At 40.9% G+C, this 18,349-nt stretch overlaps 1 protein-coding gene across 2 annotated transcripts in view; it reads right to left on the bottom strand.

Moving 5' to 3' along the window:
• UBR1 (ubiquitin protein ligase E3 component n-recognin 1) overlaps nucleotides 1-18,349 on the bottom strand; it is a 160,371-nt gene that overhangs the window by 94,373 nt on the left and 47,649 nt on the right. For both annotated transcript variants that reach the window (XM_060261180.1, XM_060261179.1), the window contains exons 10-16: nucleotides 15,257-15,345; nucleotides 12,658-12,756; nucleotides 11,702-11,859; nucleotides 10,382-10,481; nucleotides 9,197-9,325; nucleotides 7,448-7,628; nucleotides 1,283-1,344 (exon numbers count right to left, since the gene is read on the bottom strand). In XM_060261180.1, the coding sequence (XP_060117163.1) occupies nucleotides 1,283-1,344; nucleotides 7,448-7,628; nucleotides 9,197-9,325; nucleotides 10,382-10,481; nucleotides 11,702-11,859; nucleotides 12,658-12,756; nucleotides 15,257-15,345 (818 nt within the window). The remainder of the gene's footprint in view (nucleotides 1-1,282; nucleotides 1,345-7,447; nucleotides 7,629-9,196; nucleotides 9,326-10,381; nucleotides 10,482-11,701; nucleotides 11,860-12,657; nucleotides 12,757-15,256; nucleotides 15,346-18,349) is intronic.

Raw genomic sequence — 18,349 nt, forward strand, 5'->3', positions numbered from 1 at the left:
AAAAAATGTTGTTGCCATTCTCAGAGAAAACAGCACAAATGTGATTGGAACAAGAGATGCTAAGAAAGTAAACAAGTATCTCCATTATTTCTTGAGTCCCAGTGAGAAAGGAAGACTATAAAAATTAAACAAATAAAGCAGAATCTACAAAAACACCTCATACTCATGTGTTGTGTTTCTTCTTTACAGGGAAGTAAAGGAACAGTAGTCCCACTGATGAGAAATGCAGCTCCCAAGGCTCCTCCTATGAGTCAATGATGACATAGCATGTGGGCTGCAGAGATAGAACTCTGGTGCCCCAAATTCCCATCCATGTTGCTTTTTGAGGCCTTCCCTGGGGAAGTGACTTGTGAGAATGAACGACACTTGCCAGGTCTGGTTGGCTGCATTGGTGCTACCTTGCCAGCTTGGTTTGGCTTGGATCCTTTGCTTGTGGTAGGCGTATAGGTCCGTTGTTTTGTTGTGGTTCTCTGGTTTTATATTGGTTCCATCAGGCTTGTTGGTTCTGTTTGAATTTAGAGGCTTCCAGCCAGCAGCTGATCCTATGTGTGTTTGCCTAGTGGCTTCTTTGTTCTGATGGAAAGATGGCATTTACCCACATAAAGATGGAATTAAAGGTGTATTTCCCTTCCACTAACGATGGAATTTTTCCTCATAGGAAGAATAATGGAGACAAGTAGGATGGCCAGGCCACCTTGTTCAGGAGCCTGCAAAATTGGACCCTTAGATCCAATTCACTTGAAACTTGGGAGGTCATTAGTGGACAGGCAGGACTAGGGCCCCTGAAATTTTGGTGTAATTTGCCTGTAAAACAGCTGCTGCAGCCCCATAGTGAATAATAGACTCAAAGTTCTTGGAAATTTGAAAAAAACAAAACAAAAGCCCTAAACAGTATCAGGGACCGAAATAATCCAGAGCATCAGTATGGAAATAATTCCCCAAATATAATAGTACTGAATTATTTTCAAATGCACATACCTAAAAATATATACCTATACTTTCAGTGGAAATACCCATTCAGAAAGAGGTGCTGAACACCAGGGATATTGTTTCTGCATCTTTCCTCCCTTTTCCTGCAAAAAGCTATTTTAGAACCTAGACTATGGGCCGGATTTAACCAGTTTTTCTGCTAATGAAAAAGGATATGGTGCCTTTTGACCACCAAGGAGGTTATGCAAGAATCTATTTGAATAGACAAAAGGCATGTGAATACGGAGGTAGAGTTAAGAGGGGAAATAGGCAAGATTGAGTGAAAAAGCTGGCTACCAGCTGAAATACTTACAGAAGATATAAATTCATGTACTCTAAAGATCGCTCCAGTTTTGATCAACTGTATGTGCAGACCTAGGAAATACATCAACAGTTGCATTTATCATCATTGCTTTACCAGCACAAAACAGTCCAGACATATTAAAAACCAATATCAAAATATAACCATAATAATGTAAGATTTAGAAGTCAGTGTAAAAATGGAACAATAATGAAGTATTTACAAATAATTAAATAAATATCTTAGAATCCATATCATATTTATCGAGACATGTAGAAGAGGCACATTTCTAGTTTTTCTATACTATAGTTCAATATTGTTTATACAAGGTGTGACGGAACCGGCCTGCTCAGACCTGCTTGCTCTGTTTTGCGCCCCCCCCCCGCCAATTCCCAGAGGGGCTTTCCTCCGTCTTCCACTTGGATAACTTGCTAACACCCCTTGCCCATTTGGGGAATTACCGGCTAGGAGGGACAGGGCTTCTAACCCAGAGGCTCAGCCTTTATGTCTCCTGTTATCCAGAGCCTGGTTACTGTCGCAGAATTAGGGCCTGGATTGCTTTAATTTGATTTATTCAATTTTTAGCCTGCCCTTCCCTTGAACGGGCTCAGGATGGGGTATAGCACAGTCATAACAATAAAACATACATATAAGTAGATTTAAAACTGTCAAAATTCAAAACCACAATCTAATATATGGTGACCAAAATTAGCATAATATGTTCTAATAGATCCATTAAGGCATAACTTATCTCCAGCTCTTGAGGGACCAAGTCTAATAATTAAGCTAAGAGAAAGCAACAGGGCCTGATAGATAAATAATGCCCACTGCCTCATTCAGAAGTCTCATTAAGACTGAAGGTATATAAGAGGGTTTTTAGAACAACTGTTTCTGTCTTGATGCGGAGGACTGAGGATTGAGCCTTGGCCCTGAGATTATGAGATCAGGGGTGGATTGTGAGATTTTAAAAATGCTCTGCAGTGGGAGAGATGGATACATTTTGCTGGCTCTACAGATTTAGCAGAACACTGGGCCTGGCTGTTCTCAGTGGTGGCCATTTTTCCTTGGACCATGTGGTCTCCCCAGCAGCTGCTCAGAACTACCAGATAACAGAACATCAATTCAGACCAGAACATCAATTCAGACCAGAACATCAATTCAGACCAGCAACCCTTTGTGCCTGCCCTGTTTTATCATAAGATAGTGCATGTCTAGAGGAAGGCAAGAGGATGGAATTTTAACCAATTTTCTTTGAAGTCTGTTCACTCAACCTAGTGCTATGCTTAAGTATGATTGTAAACTTTTTCTTTTTAATAAACCCTTTTTAACTTTGGAAGATGGTCAGTAGTCTCTGTATCACAGGGGTGGCCAAACTTGCTTAACATAAGAGTCACATAGAATGAACATCATATGTTTGAGAGCTGCAAGACATGAACAAATATTACATACATCATGTATTTATTAAAACTCTTAATACTTTCTTTGCACAGAAAGATTAAATATATATGTATGCACTTTACAAAATGACCGTGCTTGAAGGAGACTTTTTAAAAAAGAAAAGCTGGGAATATCAGGCCCTGTAAGACTAGCCTAGGGAAGGTTAGGGAATCAGTGGGAGAAGGAAACTCACATGTACCACATAAATCACTGGCCGCCGTTTGCATACTTATGCATCTCTTTTTGCCTTGACACCAAGGTTAGTAAATACAGCTCCTACAAGATCTATGAAACTAAGGGGGAACCCTGTGCCATCCTCTTTTATTCCATCCTTCCTTACAGTGGCTCCCTTGGCTCTTGTGCTCTTTCCCTGTTCTAGGTCTCCAGGTGACCTCTGTGGTGGAGGACAAGAGCTTATACGCCTGCCTATTTTCCCATCCTTCCCCATTTCACATACAGCAGAAATAGTTGCCAATCTATGGGTCAGCACTCAGAGACTGACTGAGGTCCCAGTGCTAAGCACACTTACTTGAGAGTAAGCCTGCATTAAGTTATTCTTCGACCTCTGGGAGCCACACAATATGGGTGAAAGAGCTGCATGTGGCTCCCGAGCTGCAGTTTGGCCACCCCTGACATAGATAATCCACTGCCTTGGACACACTATTGAAAGGAGGGGCTCCCCAGGAGGAAGGCAGTTTGTGGAAAATGGCTTTTTCTCCAGGGGACCCCCAAAGTGGTACTCCATCTCTATGGTAACTGTTGGGAGAATGACAAGTGCAGGAACCTTTTCATGGACTCCCATCCCCACTGGGTACATTGGGGTGGGGAGAGAAACTGGCTTCCCAACTGCATCAAGAGAGAAAGAGTTGTTCTAAAAAACCCTCTTGTTTATTTAATTTCAATCCCAAATGTAAATTCATTAAAACATAAGAACCTACTATGCAGAATACAATAGTAATTCAAATTTAAATACCTTTTTTTTTGGGGGGGGGGATTTCTATCCCACCCTATACTCTGAATCTCAGAGTCTCAGAGCGGTCACAATCTCCTCTACCTTATACTTAAACATTGTGCACAGTAGTTCTATGAAGGATATCCTTGGATGCTCTCATCAAGAGCCAGAAAAGAGGGTGGTTGCCCGAAAGAACAAGGAACAAGAATAAACCCAGATATTAAGTACCTTTTTCCATTCATAGGCGCCAATATAACTGTCAGTCATCTCTGAACAACTGATATATATCCTGATGTACACAACAAAACTATCTTTCTATCTCTTGGGATCAGGAAAGCCAGGGAGAGCTAGGGTGACTAAGAGAGCCCCAAGAAGTTAGGTTCTGATACTATATCTCTTTAGGATTTGAAAGCATATAAACATTCCAAAAGGCAAACGTCATGTAAGGCAAAAGGCATGTACCATGTTATCTGTACCAGAAGGCTACAGCACCAGCAGAGTTCTGTTGCCTCCTGGGAAACAGAAAAAGAAGCAAAGGTTCAACTATAGAGGCTAATTTACTATAAAAATTAAAGTAATGATCTCATAATCTCAGGGCCCAGAGCACTGTTGGGAAATATCCCAAGACATGCCTGAGAAACCCTCTTCTGTATCTGCTCCTCTTGCCTCAGAATTGCTGATCTCTGTAGGGAGCAGGGAAGGAGGAGGGGAAGGGCCATTAGCCTTGCAAAGCAGGATGCCAGTGGGATGCCTGGAATACAGTTGGGTCACATCCTCCTCTCCCTCCTTTGTCCACAGAGAAAATGAAGCCACATGCATTCCACAGCCCATGGGGAGAGGAGAAAAGGGCATTTCTCCACACAAGGCAACTTTTTAAAGATTCTATAGCAATCAACTGCAATTGTCTAAACAAATTCAAACATAAATTTACAATATGCATCAGGCAAGAAACACAACACTAAGATGGAAGAAATCCAGGCTTCTGCTAGTGTTTAGATGAGAGTTCATAGTTGTTTTTACTTCAAAAAACACTGGATGGTTTGTTGAGTGATGACATGTAACCTGATAAGACATGCAGGCAGTGGATGTACAGAGTAGTCTTCTGGGGACCCTACTCCCAATGCACTCGCAGAAGTTTTACTCATTAGAGATCAAGTTTCATATCTTGGCACCAATTAAAACATTCAGAAAGATGAATGAAAATGGCACCTCAGAACACATTTTATTGTTCAAGGCTGAGATCACAGACATTCAGACATTACATCTCCACAACCTTTAGATGAGAACAACACATTCCATATAAAATTTGTACCATCAACAGGTGTGAAATATTGACCACAAAAATCAAGAAGTCAAATTCATGCATGACTCAGTTTCCTGAAACTCATCTAAATTATGCAAACACACATAACTATGTTTCTTAATCTGCATATTTTATGGTGGCATATGTTCAGTAACTGGGGAAGGCAATGGAAAACCACCCCGTAAAAAGTCTGCTGTGAAAACGTCATGATGCGACATCACCCCAGAGTCGGAAACGACTGGTACTCACACAGGCGACTACCTTTACCTTTTATGTTCAGTAACGGTGGCATATAAGCAAACAGAGCCAGGAATGACCTAGGGCTTTTTTCTAACAGGAACTCCTTTGCATGTTAGGCCACACTTCCCTGATGTAGCCAATCCTCCTGGAGCTTACAGTAGTCCTGTACTAAAAAACCTAGCTCTACTACTACTTCAGCACAGGGGTAAAAAAAAAAAGGTAGTCCCCTGTGCAAGTATCAGTCGTTTCCGACTCTGGGGTGACGTTGCATCACGACATTTACCCCACATTTCAACAAAAAGCCATGGAAAACTCTCTCTCTCTCAGTCAAGGCATTAGCTATTAAGAAAAAAAATCAGTCCTCAGTAATAACTTTCTTCAGAAATTCAGGACAAAGGAGAAACAAATTTGGAATTGGGGTCAAAAATACCCCTCACAGAAAACATCAAAAACCCACAAAAACATAAATGGGGTCAGATTGATCCCACCATTTTAAAGCAGAAGACACAGTTGGGAATCTGTAAAAGTTTATTGTAAGGAAAGCAATCATTGTAACCTTACACACACACAGAAACCCCCAAGTATGCAAAGTTCAGAAGGTGACTCAGGGGTTTGGGAAACATGAAGGTGAACAGTTCAGTGTGCAGGTGGCTATGGGTCATCTAGACTAACCTTCCCCTGTAAAGCTGAGATGATCAAATCAAAGGTTTGGAAAATGTGAAGGATAAAGGCAACCAACCAGCTCAGTGGACAGGTGTCTGGGGTCTTCTACAGCAGCAGTCCCCAATCTTTTTGGCACCGGGGCTCGGTTGCTAACAGACCACGGACCGGTACTGGTCCACGGACTGGGGGTTGGGGACCCCTGTTCTAGAGTACTTCCCCCTCCCAGATATGTAAAGTTTGAAAAGATCAAAATTTGAAGGGCAAGAGGGTAGCAATTAGCTCAGAAAACAGGTGGCAAGGAGGACAAAGGAAAGCAATCAGCTTTGAAAACAGGTGGCCAGCAGTGTTCCCTCTAAGCTGAGTTAGCATGAGCTAGCTCACAGATTTTTAGCCTCCAGCTAACATATTTTTGTCTTAGCTCAGGAAAACTGACCCCAGAGCACAGTAATTTATGCAGTAGCTCACAACTTTAATGCCAGTAGCTCACAACTTTAATACCAGTAGCTCACAAAGTAGAATTTTTGCTCACAACACTCTGCAGCTTAGAGAGGAGGAAGAGGAGAATACTGGATTTATATCCCGCCCTCCACGCCGAGTCTCAGAGTGGCTCACAATCTCCTTCATCTTCCTCCCCTACAACAGACACCCTGTGAGGTGGGTGGGACTGAGAGGACTCTCACAGCAGCTACCCTTTCAAGGACAACCTCTGCCAGAGCTATGGCTGACCCAAGGCCATTCCAGCAGGTGCAAGTGGAGGAGTGGGGAATCAAATCTGGTTCTCCCAGATAAGAGTCCGCACACTTAACCACTACACCAAACTCATCTAGAGTTCCAGGCTTCATGGCTCCTTCAAGTCTGGAAAATGTGAGGCACGGAGGATGCCTTCAAACATGTCCTGGGTTATCTTGCAATGGGGTATGGAACGACCCCATTTCCAAAAGTGCAGTGTGGTTCAATTTGAGCTTCTTCACGAGGCTATGGACATGAAGCTTTGACAGAGCATAAACACATGGCTTTTACCTCCTCCTACTATATACTCAGCAATTCAGGTTGCAAAGACTGCTTTCTCTTGAGGTCACTGCAAGCCCCAATTCCAAAAGTGATCTAAATTCTCAAAGCCAAAAAAGCCTATAGCTATAAATTATGAGAAAAGGTTTTGTTTTCACAGTTTGCTCCCTCCTTCTATAAAATGGAGCTAATAGGTGTTAATACTGTAATGTGCAAACAATGCTAAAATCATTTTTTCAATATTTTTGGGGTCAATAGTACCCTAAATTAAAATTATGCATAGTGCTTTCATTTTCAAGCCAAGACTATTGGGGCCAGATTGACCTCGTTTCCCCTTTTTATGAAACTCAAAATTAAAAAAAGAGAGACAGTGGGAAGGGAAAAAAGGGGCTTCAGGGCCCTGCAATTCATTGAGGAGAAAGTTCAACAGGAGTTTGGTGCCCGTAGAAAGATTTAAATGGGTAAACCAATTTTGCCCCTGTGACTCCGGGGTCAAAAATACCCCTAGTTCTTTGGGAAGGTTAAATTGAAAATAATTATCTTGGAGAGAAACAGCAAGAAGGAAGACACTTACCAGCAAGCATTCTGGACAACGGTAGATGAATGCTGACAGGATCTGCAGAGACTTTGAAATATTTACTTTCCAGAGTATGGCCACATAAATGAATTACTGTCTTCTCCCTTGAACAGCTATTTGGACTACATCTCACTACTGCTGCATGGCATTCCTTGTAAGCTGTCACCAACAACTTTTCCTAGAATGGACAATATTTTTACAAACACTGACTTTGAAATATATAGCCTTTCCCTGTACAATGTAATGGAGCTCAAAACACTCTACAGATAAATTTCTTTTATAGGGTACATATCATGCCTCTCAGATTAGAGAAAACAGAGTTTAATATTAAACTTTCACGGTAATGCAAGTTTCTAAAAGATACAGAAATAAAACATTCTATAAGAATATGAATTGTCCAGTTGAATCTCTTTAGCAGCACCCTTCTTTTTTTCTGATTGGGAGCGAAGTGTCAGGCCTCATTCTCACAATTATGTAACAAATAAAGGCATTAAGTGCATATAAACCCTCTATATTTAACTGTTTTTGACCATCTCTACTCAATTTTCAGACACAGTTCTGATAAAAGTTTCCTCATATTAGAACTTAACTGTGTGCTTTTAATTCTGAACTTCCATGAAAGTTACACAACTCCCAAATTTGCCGAACTAATTTTGTTGTGGGGTAAGAAGTCACTTTAGCCTCATAAAAAATGAATTATAAAGCCTCAAAGAAGCTTTGTGGAACAAGAAACAATGATCCAGTGAAATGCATACTCCCATAGCAGTTTTTTCCAATAAATGACCAGCAGCTTTGACACACGTCAAGAATCTATACGCACATCAAGAATCTATACTTTGCAAAATAATGGCTGTTCTGTTATACATCTTTATATTATGCAAGCTTGTTAACAGCACCATATAAGTGGGGATTTATTTATTTATTTGGCTGAATGCAAAGACTTCCACAGATTTTTCAAATCAATAGAACTACTATAACAGGATATGCCACATAGGAGTGTGTGCTCAGTATAAAGCAAGCCAAATATCTGAAAAAATACCCTATTGGTATTTTGGGGAATATTTTTCCAGCCGAATATCAGCTGGAGTATTTATCTGGCTATCTGATATGGCCAAGCCCCAAAAATCCTGAAAATATTTGGGATTTTTCAGGGTGGCTTGCAAAAGGCTTTTCAAGGGATTGCAGTCCCTTTAAATGCCTTCCCCCCCTCTACTGGAGACAATGGAGGATGGAAGCACCTTTTTCTGGTGCCCCCAGAGTTGGATCCCCTGTTCCAATCTTCTTAAAATGGGGGGGGGGGGTTTGAGGCAAGGCATCTGCAGCTATGCAGCAAATTTGGTGCACCTAACTAAAAAAAACAACCCCCCCCCAGAGCCCCAGATATCCCCAGCTTGATTCTTCATTATAAGCTATGGGGACCATTGACTACAATGGTCCCCATAGGGTATAATGAAGCTAAAAATATTCAGTAATCCCAAATATTTCCTGAATCCAAATACCATACTGGTATTGAGTTTCAGGAATACTGGGAAATACTGGTTTGGTTTTTTTGCACACCTCTAGTGCCAAATTAACTACTGAGGGACCAGGGGGAAACAAACACTGATGGGTTAATGTTGAGCAGTCATGGTCTGGGGAAGGAGAGGAGGGAACTGCTTCACAAGGAATCTCTGAAAATTTCAGATCTTCCATGAATAGCAGATTTCTCTATTATACACAATAGCACAATTTTGTTTAAAAACTTACATCACAAGCACACCATTCCTGAAACATCAAGAGAACATTCTTCAACTGCATCTGAATAGCAATGGCTGCTTCCCAGTCAGGATCCACTTCAATGTGTTGACCAATTTGCCTTTTTATTTCTTCCATTCCCTGTAATTACATTCCACGCACAAAATAGTACTGAACTATTTTAACCAGTCATGACCCACATAATTGATTTCAGAGAGACTGTTGTGCTCCTAGACTAATTTACATGGAACTCAGTTCAAAGTGAATCAAGGAAAGTTATTGATTTTAATGACAACTTATATATACGGGTTAGTAGATCAATATTCTAGTTCCCTAAAAACTCCTGGGTGTATACCAGCAACATCCAAAGACTTAATGGTTCTTACTTTCTTCAACAGGTCTAGCACTTCATCTATTGTCACTTCAATTAGATAGTTTTTCAGACTCCCTTTCTGAAAACAGTGGCTGCAGCCTAGTTACATGTCCCACACTTTCCACAGTGAACACAGAAGCAAAGAATTTGCTGAGATTCTCTGCCATGTCCCTATCTTCCTTTAGCAATCTTTTTATTCCTCGGTCATCCAAAGGCCCAACTGCTTCTTCGGCTGGTTTCCTGTTGCAGATATATTTAAAGAAATGCTTGCTCTGATGTTTTAGTAATCTGTTCCTTAAATTCTCTTTTTGCACACCTAATTATTAGCTTACACTTCCCTGTGGTCCCTTCTGTTCACTTCATTGGATCAGGCCTTCAACATCTAAAAGAAGCCTTTTAACTTTTTTATGGCTTTCTTAACTGGGGTTGTTAACTACGCAGGCATTCTTTTAGACTCAGCAGTATGCTTCCCAATCTGGAGGATGCACTCTATCTGGGCTTCAATTAGTGTGGGTTTAAGTAACTTCCAAGCATCCTCTATGGATTTAATCCTCTTGTGTTTTCCTTACAGCTTCTTTTTAACCTCATTTTTGTGAAGTTCCCTCTCTTGAAATCAAATGTTACTGTTTTGGGCTTCACTGATGTAAAACAGAAAAAACAGATCCCTTTAAAAACACTCAACAGATATTTACAATTTCATATTAGGAAACAGTATTACATTAGAGTATGCGGGTGTAAACTAGTTATCCCATCAATGCATTTTGAGTGTAATATAATTAAATTCATGAAAGTCAAATTAGGTATGTGCCACTAACATACAGTACCTGCATGCAAGACAGAACCTTCAGGAAAGACTGGAACCCTTCCAAAAATTGTTCCCGCAGCTTTTCTGTCCATACTGTAGGCTTACTGATCAAAATGTATCTGTCAATTTAAAAAATGCCTTGTATAATTTCACACATTCAGAAGTTTCCTGCCTTTATTTTAAAAACTGGCTTCAAACAAACTAAATATAATTAGAATTATATACGGCTGGTCAGGATTCTGGAAATCTGCACATGAAAAACCCGCTGGTTTTGATGGCTATTTTCTTGATTTAGCCTGGTTGAAATGTGGAAGGGTAGGCTGTCAATTATGATTGATATCCACTGCTATAATTTTGTCATAAATGTTTGCAGTTTAGGGAGACAAAACATAATGTAAAGCTGTTATTGTCTATATCCCAGGCACTACTTAATATCTAGACTCCAACTAGCAACTATGTCCTAGTGACAACAAAGCAATGTGAAAAGGAAGGAGGTGCTGGCCGGTCTGAGCAGAGGTGTGGTTTTAACCTGTTCAGCAGTGACTTCAGTTGAAAGGGGAAGGTTGAATCAACATCCTCTTCTGCTAGTTCCCAGATGGAGGACACTCTTGTCACATACTCAAAGACACTTGGAAGGAAGGGGGTTCCAGCTCAGCCTGCTCTTCCTCCTTCCATTGGGATGTTCCTTGTCCCTGCATTCTGGCAGCCTCAGCCCTGGGAAGAGGAGTAGCCCTGACATCTTCCACTTCTGCTTCTACCTGCAAGGGTTTAAATAGCTCAACACATTCTTTACATGCCCCACTCTCCACTGTCCTGATCTGTGGGGCAGGCCTGCCTCACGTAACCTTCCATTTCCAGATGGAGAGAGGCCTCTGCAACATCCCCTTGTGGGCTGGCATTGCTTCACTGCTTGGCTACACCAGGCACTATTGTCTCTGCCAGCTAACTGGGCAGTGGACCCAGCAGCTCCAGCCAATTCTGTTGCAAGCTTTGTTGGCACAATATGATCTGCCAGTTTGGCAGCAAGGGTGACACCACAGACAATCACTCATACTTCTTTTCTCCATTTCTGCCAGATTGCCTCAATACTTAGTTCATGGCGAACACAATTGCTGACCATGGCTCTAAGGTAGTCAAAAACTGTTGCAAGAAGCAGAGTTAGGTGGACTGCCTGACCAACAACACACTGTATACGAGATTTTTTAACTAACAACATATATAGTATTATCCAATCAAAATACATTTTGCAACACGTATCCCAATGAGCAAATATGTAAACAAGGAAAAAAGATCTCCAGTTAATGAACTGCATACTGTTTTCCATAAAGGAAATGCTTACTTGAGGTCACATATGACTGCATACACTCTGCTTAGTTTCTCTTGGCTGTAACCCTGGAAATTGAACTTGCCATTTTTGTCCAGATATTCTGGCAGCTCTTCAAGCAGAGTCTCTGTTATGACAGTGATTACATTTTGCTCTTCAATGAGATGGCGTGCCTAAGGAGAAAAACGCATCTCAATAGAAATGTTCTTCAGAAACAGTTACCAGGATCCTTTTACAAAATTAAACATTTTCTCAGAATAAAAGAATATAACCATTAGTGTTGCTATGCCAATACTTACACGAATGATAGTGAAATAATCTGTATGGTGCTATAACTGCTAGTTGATGAAGTGATTCTTATGTTTTCACTAGTGAAAGAATATTACTGGATTTAGCTTCATTTTTCTTTCATACTTGAGCCAAAGGTGGGGGGGAGCAGCTCTTTCAGATCAAAATAACCTGGATAGGATCCGGTGCAAAATCTCCATTGCTCAAAGAGATTTCTATCAGCAGAATGGGACTTCCCTGCCTCTATCCACTCCACTGCATAAGAGCAAGTCAAAGAGGAAACCGCAAAGGTGATGCAATGGGCATTTTCACTGGATCATATAGACCTCTCTACTTTTTAATTGGTTATACTCAACCTTGTAATTTGTTTGTTGTCTGATAAACAGCAACAGGTAAGCACTGCCTATGGCAAATAAACACAGAATATTTACAGTTTACTTAGCTTCCTTTATAGCACAAATGACTAAAATAGGCCAAGAATAACCATAGGTTGAGAGTTCATTTGTGTAGCTTCTGATTTCCACTAAATACCAACATACCAAATCAAATAGGAATACAAATTATCTCAATCCAAATGTAGTCAACTTCTTGCTTTAGGGAGTCACTTATGTGCAAAATAGTAACATGACATAATGAAAACATAAAATGTACTGCTATGTACTTGGATGATTAGCTGTACACACCAATGTAGGAACGGTGAAAATTTGAACTGAAAATGCTGTCACGGAGATCTGCTTCTCATGGTCATCCCTGATGTAGTCTCTCTGTAGTGTTTTGTAATACTGTGAAGGCAAAAAAAGAAGAAATCAGGGACTGACTGTTCTCACACCAGTGTGATGCAACAATCTCAGTGCTGGAGTAGAATCTGGGAGACTCAGGTTCAGAGGTGTGCTGGGTGACCTTGGGCCAGTCACTCTCTCACGCGCTAACCTATCCCACAGGAGTGCTGTGAGAATTAAATGAAGGAAAGGAAACCAATGTAAGTCACTTTAGGTCCCCACTGAGGAGTAAGGCAAGGCACAAGTAAAGTAAAGAAACAAGCATAACAAATGAGACTGAAGAGCCACAAACACTCCTAAAACATTTTCAAATTAATTAGAAATTATTTGTTTTAAATTTGGAATTTTTTATAAGTAATGTCCACAACTTCTTATTCTAAAATAAATTTCTCCTGACCCTCACAGAAGATTTTTTGGGACACACAAGCTGCTAGAGGAAGATGTGTTCTACTAGCTTCTTATATACAATCCTCCATCTAAACCTACATCATATTTATACCTCATTAATTAAAAATGCAAAAAGGGGCATATTTTAACTTTTAAAAGTCCAGTGGAGCTCAGGAAGAAAACTAAGCATCAAAAAGGCAAGGATCAAATAAAATAATCTTTCAACAGGCAAGGGGCATGCATATGTATGATGGACTGGGCTCTCTAAGAAAGCAATTAGAAGTTGATGAAGACTTGCCAGAATTTGCACTAAAGAAAAATCCCCTGATACAGGTGGGGTAGCAGATAATTACAAAATATTAACTGATAGTCAATGGATCCACTGAATTTATCAGTGCAATCACCTGAGGAAGGGAGAGGGAGGAGAAATTGGGAAGGACCTGCTAGCAGCAGCTAAGTGCCATCTGGGCTGATTGTCCACTTATTCCTACTCTTTGCTTCCTGTCATTACGAATCTTAAGTAATGCCAAGGGGTGACTGGCAAACAAAAAGCTTACTTCAAAAGATGAGCAGAGTTGGAACAACAGACTGTTAAACTGTTACTAGCAGAAGGCAAAAGGTGACTTTTGCTAATTCTTCTCTCCTGTCCACCATGAACAGCATTTCAGGATGCATCAGTAGGGGGAAGGCAAGAGTGTTCCATTCCACCACAGGAAATGACTTTCATTAGCACAGATTTACCATGGGATCCAAGTCACTGTCTATAAATGTAGGATTCCACAGGGATCAGGGAAGTCATGCACTGTTTGGTTTGTGCATAAGGTATCTGGAATTGTGACAAACTGCAAAATGGTCAAGTTTGCAGAGAACACCAAATTATTAATGAGGCTGAGAAGCACACTGTGTAGAGCTCCAGAAAGATATCTCCAAGAATTAGTAGACAACAGTGTACCATCTTAGGTTCAATATAAATATAAAGTGATGGCCACTGGGCAAAAATCCAGACTTTAAATATATGTTCCATGGAGTTTGGCTGAGCTGTCAGTGACTAAACAGGACAGACATCATAGGGTTGTGGTAAACAGCTCAGTAAATGTGTCAATACATAGCAGCAGCAATAAAGCAATTTTTAGATTAGAGATTTTTAGTAAATGGAATACAGGATTAGAAACTAAACAAGATGATCTATGGTGAAACTGCAATTGAAATAATGTTGCCTTACTGCATCTTTAAAAACTGATATTGGAAAACTGGCAAAAGTGTAACTAAGGTCATCAAATGGTTGAGCACCATCTCTAACAGTTAAGACTAAGGAGTGTAGGCTTTTCAGTTTAGAGAAAAGATAAGGAGGGTGGAAGACACAACAGAAGACATGAGGAGTTTCACCAGACTTCTAATGTATAATCATTAGATCTTTAAGATTTTAAAATGTCTACATTAATTAACAAACAGTAAATACAAAATAACAGTGCAATCTCTACCTATGATTTAAAGGCAGTAACCATTTTTAACATATCAAAACTACATTTTATAAATAAAAATACCAATATGATCAGCCCAAGAACAACTAAACCCTGTCCACATTTGAAAGGATGACAGCAAATAATGCAGGTTTCATTTGGCTTCTGCATTTGTAGAGGCAGTTTTCAGTTTTTGAAGTGGTCCAACACAAATGTATAATTTTATAACATTTCAGATAAATAAATTAATCCTTTTCAATGCACAGAAGATTAGATCCAGTGCAAAATTTCTCCTTCCATTAGACATCTTGTGCAAGTGGAAATGCAAAACAAAAAACAAAAAAACTCAACCAGGTTAGCTGCTACCTCAAACTTATTTTATCCCCACTTGCACACAATTTTGTGAAACCAATTTCTGGGTACTGTAATATATAGTGAGTAAAGTGCTCTGAGTCACACAAGAACTGCACAAGCAGAAGTGGCTCAATCCCTTTTATTCATTTATGTTTACAGTCTACCTTTCTCACTCAAGGTGGATTTCGCAATTTAAATTAATGCACTTGAGGGCATTTTATTCACTTGAGATCACAACTATAAAAGTTTCAAAAGAAGACATTACTGCTGTAGTATGAAAGTCAATATAAGACACTAATTACCTTAACAAATTCCATAGCAAAAAGTTTTTTGTAATCCATTTCCATGAAAAAACTGCTGAAGATTAATTCATGTAAGACCTTTCTTGCTCCTGGAAAAATCAATAGTTAATGTCTTTTCCAAAAATACTTTTATTTTCACAGAGAACTGAAGGAGAACCAAAATGAACACAGTATTTGAATCCAGTTTAACAATGGGCTTTATACAAATGCAAAGTTAATAAGGCAAAAAATATTCAAGAGGAAATACTGAAGCTATTACATATATAAAAGTCACATCATTTTAAAGCCTCCATCACTTACTTTAGCACACATGACATCCAGGGCAGGCGTAGTGCAAATACCAAACAATACTTTTTTGCTGGACAAATAACAGAGTATGTGGTAGAAAGAAAATGGTGACATTAACTAAAGCCATATCCAGCACCCTTCCCCTATGAATACAACCACCAAGGAGCCCTCTAGATATAGATATGGCCCTATCTATATATACCTTACCACTTACCTCTCTCTCTCTCTCCTTCTGAACTAAAGTTCAATTCTACCATTAAGAATACCTAGCATGATTCACTGGCATAACAATAGAGGTTAGCTCATACCAGGGGTGACCAAACTGTGGCTCAGGAGCCACATGTGGCCTTTTCACACATATTGTGTGGCTCTTGAAGCCACCATTGCCCTGTCAACCAGCTTGGAAAATACATTTGTCTCTTTAAATCACCTCTCCAAGCCAAGCCTGCTGGCAGCTTGGAAAATGCATTTAAAGTTGCTTTCTTTCTACCTCTCCCTCCCTCTTCCTTCCTCCTTTCCATCCATCTATTTACCCACCTACCCACCCATCTATCCTCCTTCCTTCTAGCTCTCAAACATCTGACATTCATGTCTTGCGGCTCTCAAACATCTGACATTTATTCTATGTGGCTCTTAACATTAAGCAAGTTTGGCCACCCTGGTTCATACTAGAGGTGTGCATTCGGTTCGGCCGAACCGTATATACAGCCGAATCAACACTGATTCGGCTGTATACGGAATCGGCCGTAGCCGATTCCCATTGCCGCCTATTATGCGGCAGCCGAATACGGCTCGCCGTATACTGCCGAATAGCTATTCGGAAGTATATGGCTTTCAATGGAAAAGGCGGGAAAGTAGCTTCTGCAGCCTCAGTGGAGCTGCTTGCCTACTTTCCCGCCTTTAGTGGCCTCTTCCCGCTTCTCCGCTTCAGGGAGGGGGGGAGGGGGAAGAAGAGCCCCAGCAGCCAATCCAAAGCATGCATTTGCAAAATGCATTGCAAATGCATGCTTTGCAGGGCTGTTGTGTAGCTGATGGCCCAGCCATCAGCTACATTGTTGTTATTTTGATCTTTTGCTTACTTGGATATCCAAGTAAGCACTATTGTCTGGCCAATCAGAGAGCAGTGCTATTTTTTGAAATTGCTCTCTGTAGGGCCAGAGAACCTTTTTAAGAAGTCTTCCTGGCTGTGTGGACTCCTCCATTGCTGTGCTGGTGTATGTGGGTTGGTGTGAGAGAGATTGTGCTGCTGCTGGCTGGCCCTTGGCTTCAGCTGCTGCCTGCTGCTCTCTCACTCAGCCTTACCAGAGTGGACTCAGAGAAGACAAGGTAAGACAGTTTTGGGGTTCTTGTTTTAGTTTTTGTTGGTAAAAGGTCTAGAGTCCCTTTACTTGTCCAGATTTGGGTGGGTAGCCTATTTGGGGTTGGGGTTAGGTTCTGCTGGGGGTGGGGGCCTGGGGTGGGGGGGGTTGCTAATTTGCCCATATCTTAATTTAGTGAGAGGACTTTTAAAAGTGCAGTGTCCTTTTACTTCTCCTGATTTGGGTGGCTTGGATTTCTTGGGGTTAGGGTGAAGGGTTTTTTTTTTGGGGGGGGGGGAGTTCCTGTATTGTTAAAAGTTGAGTTTTTTACTGTTCCAGTGTTTGATTTGTTGCTGGTGTGTTGTGTTGCTGCTGTGTTACTTTTCTCTTCAGGTTATTGGGGGTGGTGGTGCTGTTTGGCCTAATTTTCATTGTTTAAAAGGCCACTTTTGTCCCCCTTTTCCTGGTTCTGGTTTTAGGGGTGGGGGTGTTGTTGTTGACTGATTTGGCCTGAGTTTTCTTATTGGTGAAAGGCCACTTTTTAAACACTTGAGTTGCTTGGCCTTTTTTCCTGTTGTCACTTTTCCTGGTTTGGGGGTGGGGGTTTTGTTGACTGATTTGGCCTGAGTTTTCTTATTGGTGAAAGGCCACTTTTTAAAAACTTGCTTGGCCTTTTTTCCTGTTGTCACTTTTCCTGGTTTGGGGGTGGGGGACTGGGGGTGGGGGTGTTGTTGACTGATTTGGCCTGAGTTTTCTTATTGGTGAAAGGCCACTTTTTAAAGACTTGCTTGGCCTTTTTTCCTGTTGTCACTTTTCCTGGTTTGGGGGTGGGGGACTGGGGGTGGGGGTGTTGTTGACTGATTTGGCCTGAGTTTTCTTATTGGTGAAAGGCCACTTTTTAAACACTTGAGTTGCTTGGCCTTTTGTGATTCTGCTGGTTTTGTTTTGGTTTTTTTAAATTACCTCTGGTTGGTGTGGGGGTTGGCGAGGGTGTGTGTGGGCTGGGTCACTTTATTGTTGTTATAGAGTGATTTTTGGAATCTGAGTGTCCTCTCGGTTTGGCTAGGGCCACTAAATAGGCTGCCCCACTAATAAGGGTGTTTTCAGGGATTGTGTTTTTTTGAAATTTAAAACAAAATTAATCCAGTTTAGGGCTTTATCTCCTTTCACAATTCAAGTAGGCCAGATAGGGGTGCTTTAAAAAGATTTTAGGTTTCTCATAAAAGGCAGCGTGACTACTAGGCCACATCAGGCTCCCTTTTAAAGAGACTAGGGTTGCAGCAGCGGTGCATCTGGCTTTCAGCCACTGAAAGCCGGTGCATCCTTAGATTTCCATAGGGTAAACCACAGCTTCTCTCACGTTATAGGGGACACCTGATTTCTAGTTTGCAAGGAAATCAGGTTTGTCCCAGGATCTAGTTAGGAGAAGTTTAACTAGGACGATATAAGGATTGCCTTCATCTCAAGGTAGCCTTTTAAAAACTGCAGCCAGGTAGAGGCAGGATCA

Source organism: Heteronotia binoei, chromosome 21, assembly GCF_032191835.1.
Source record: "Heteronotia binoei isolate CCM8104 ecotype False Entrance Well chromosome 21, APGP_CSIRO_Hbin_v1, whole genome shotgun sequence".
Classification (NCBI taxonomy): domain Eukaryota; kingdom Metazoa; phylum Chordata; class Lepidosauria; order Squamata; family Gekkonidae; genus Heteronotia; species Heteronotia binoei.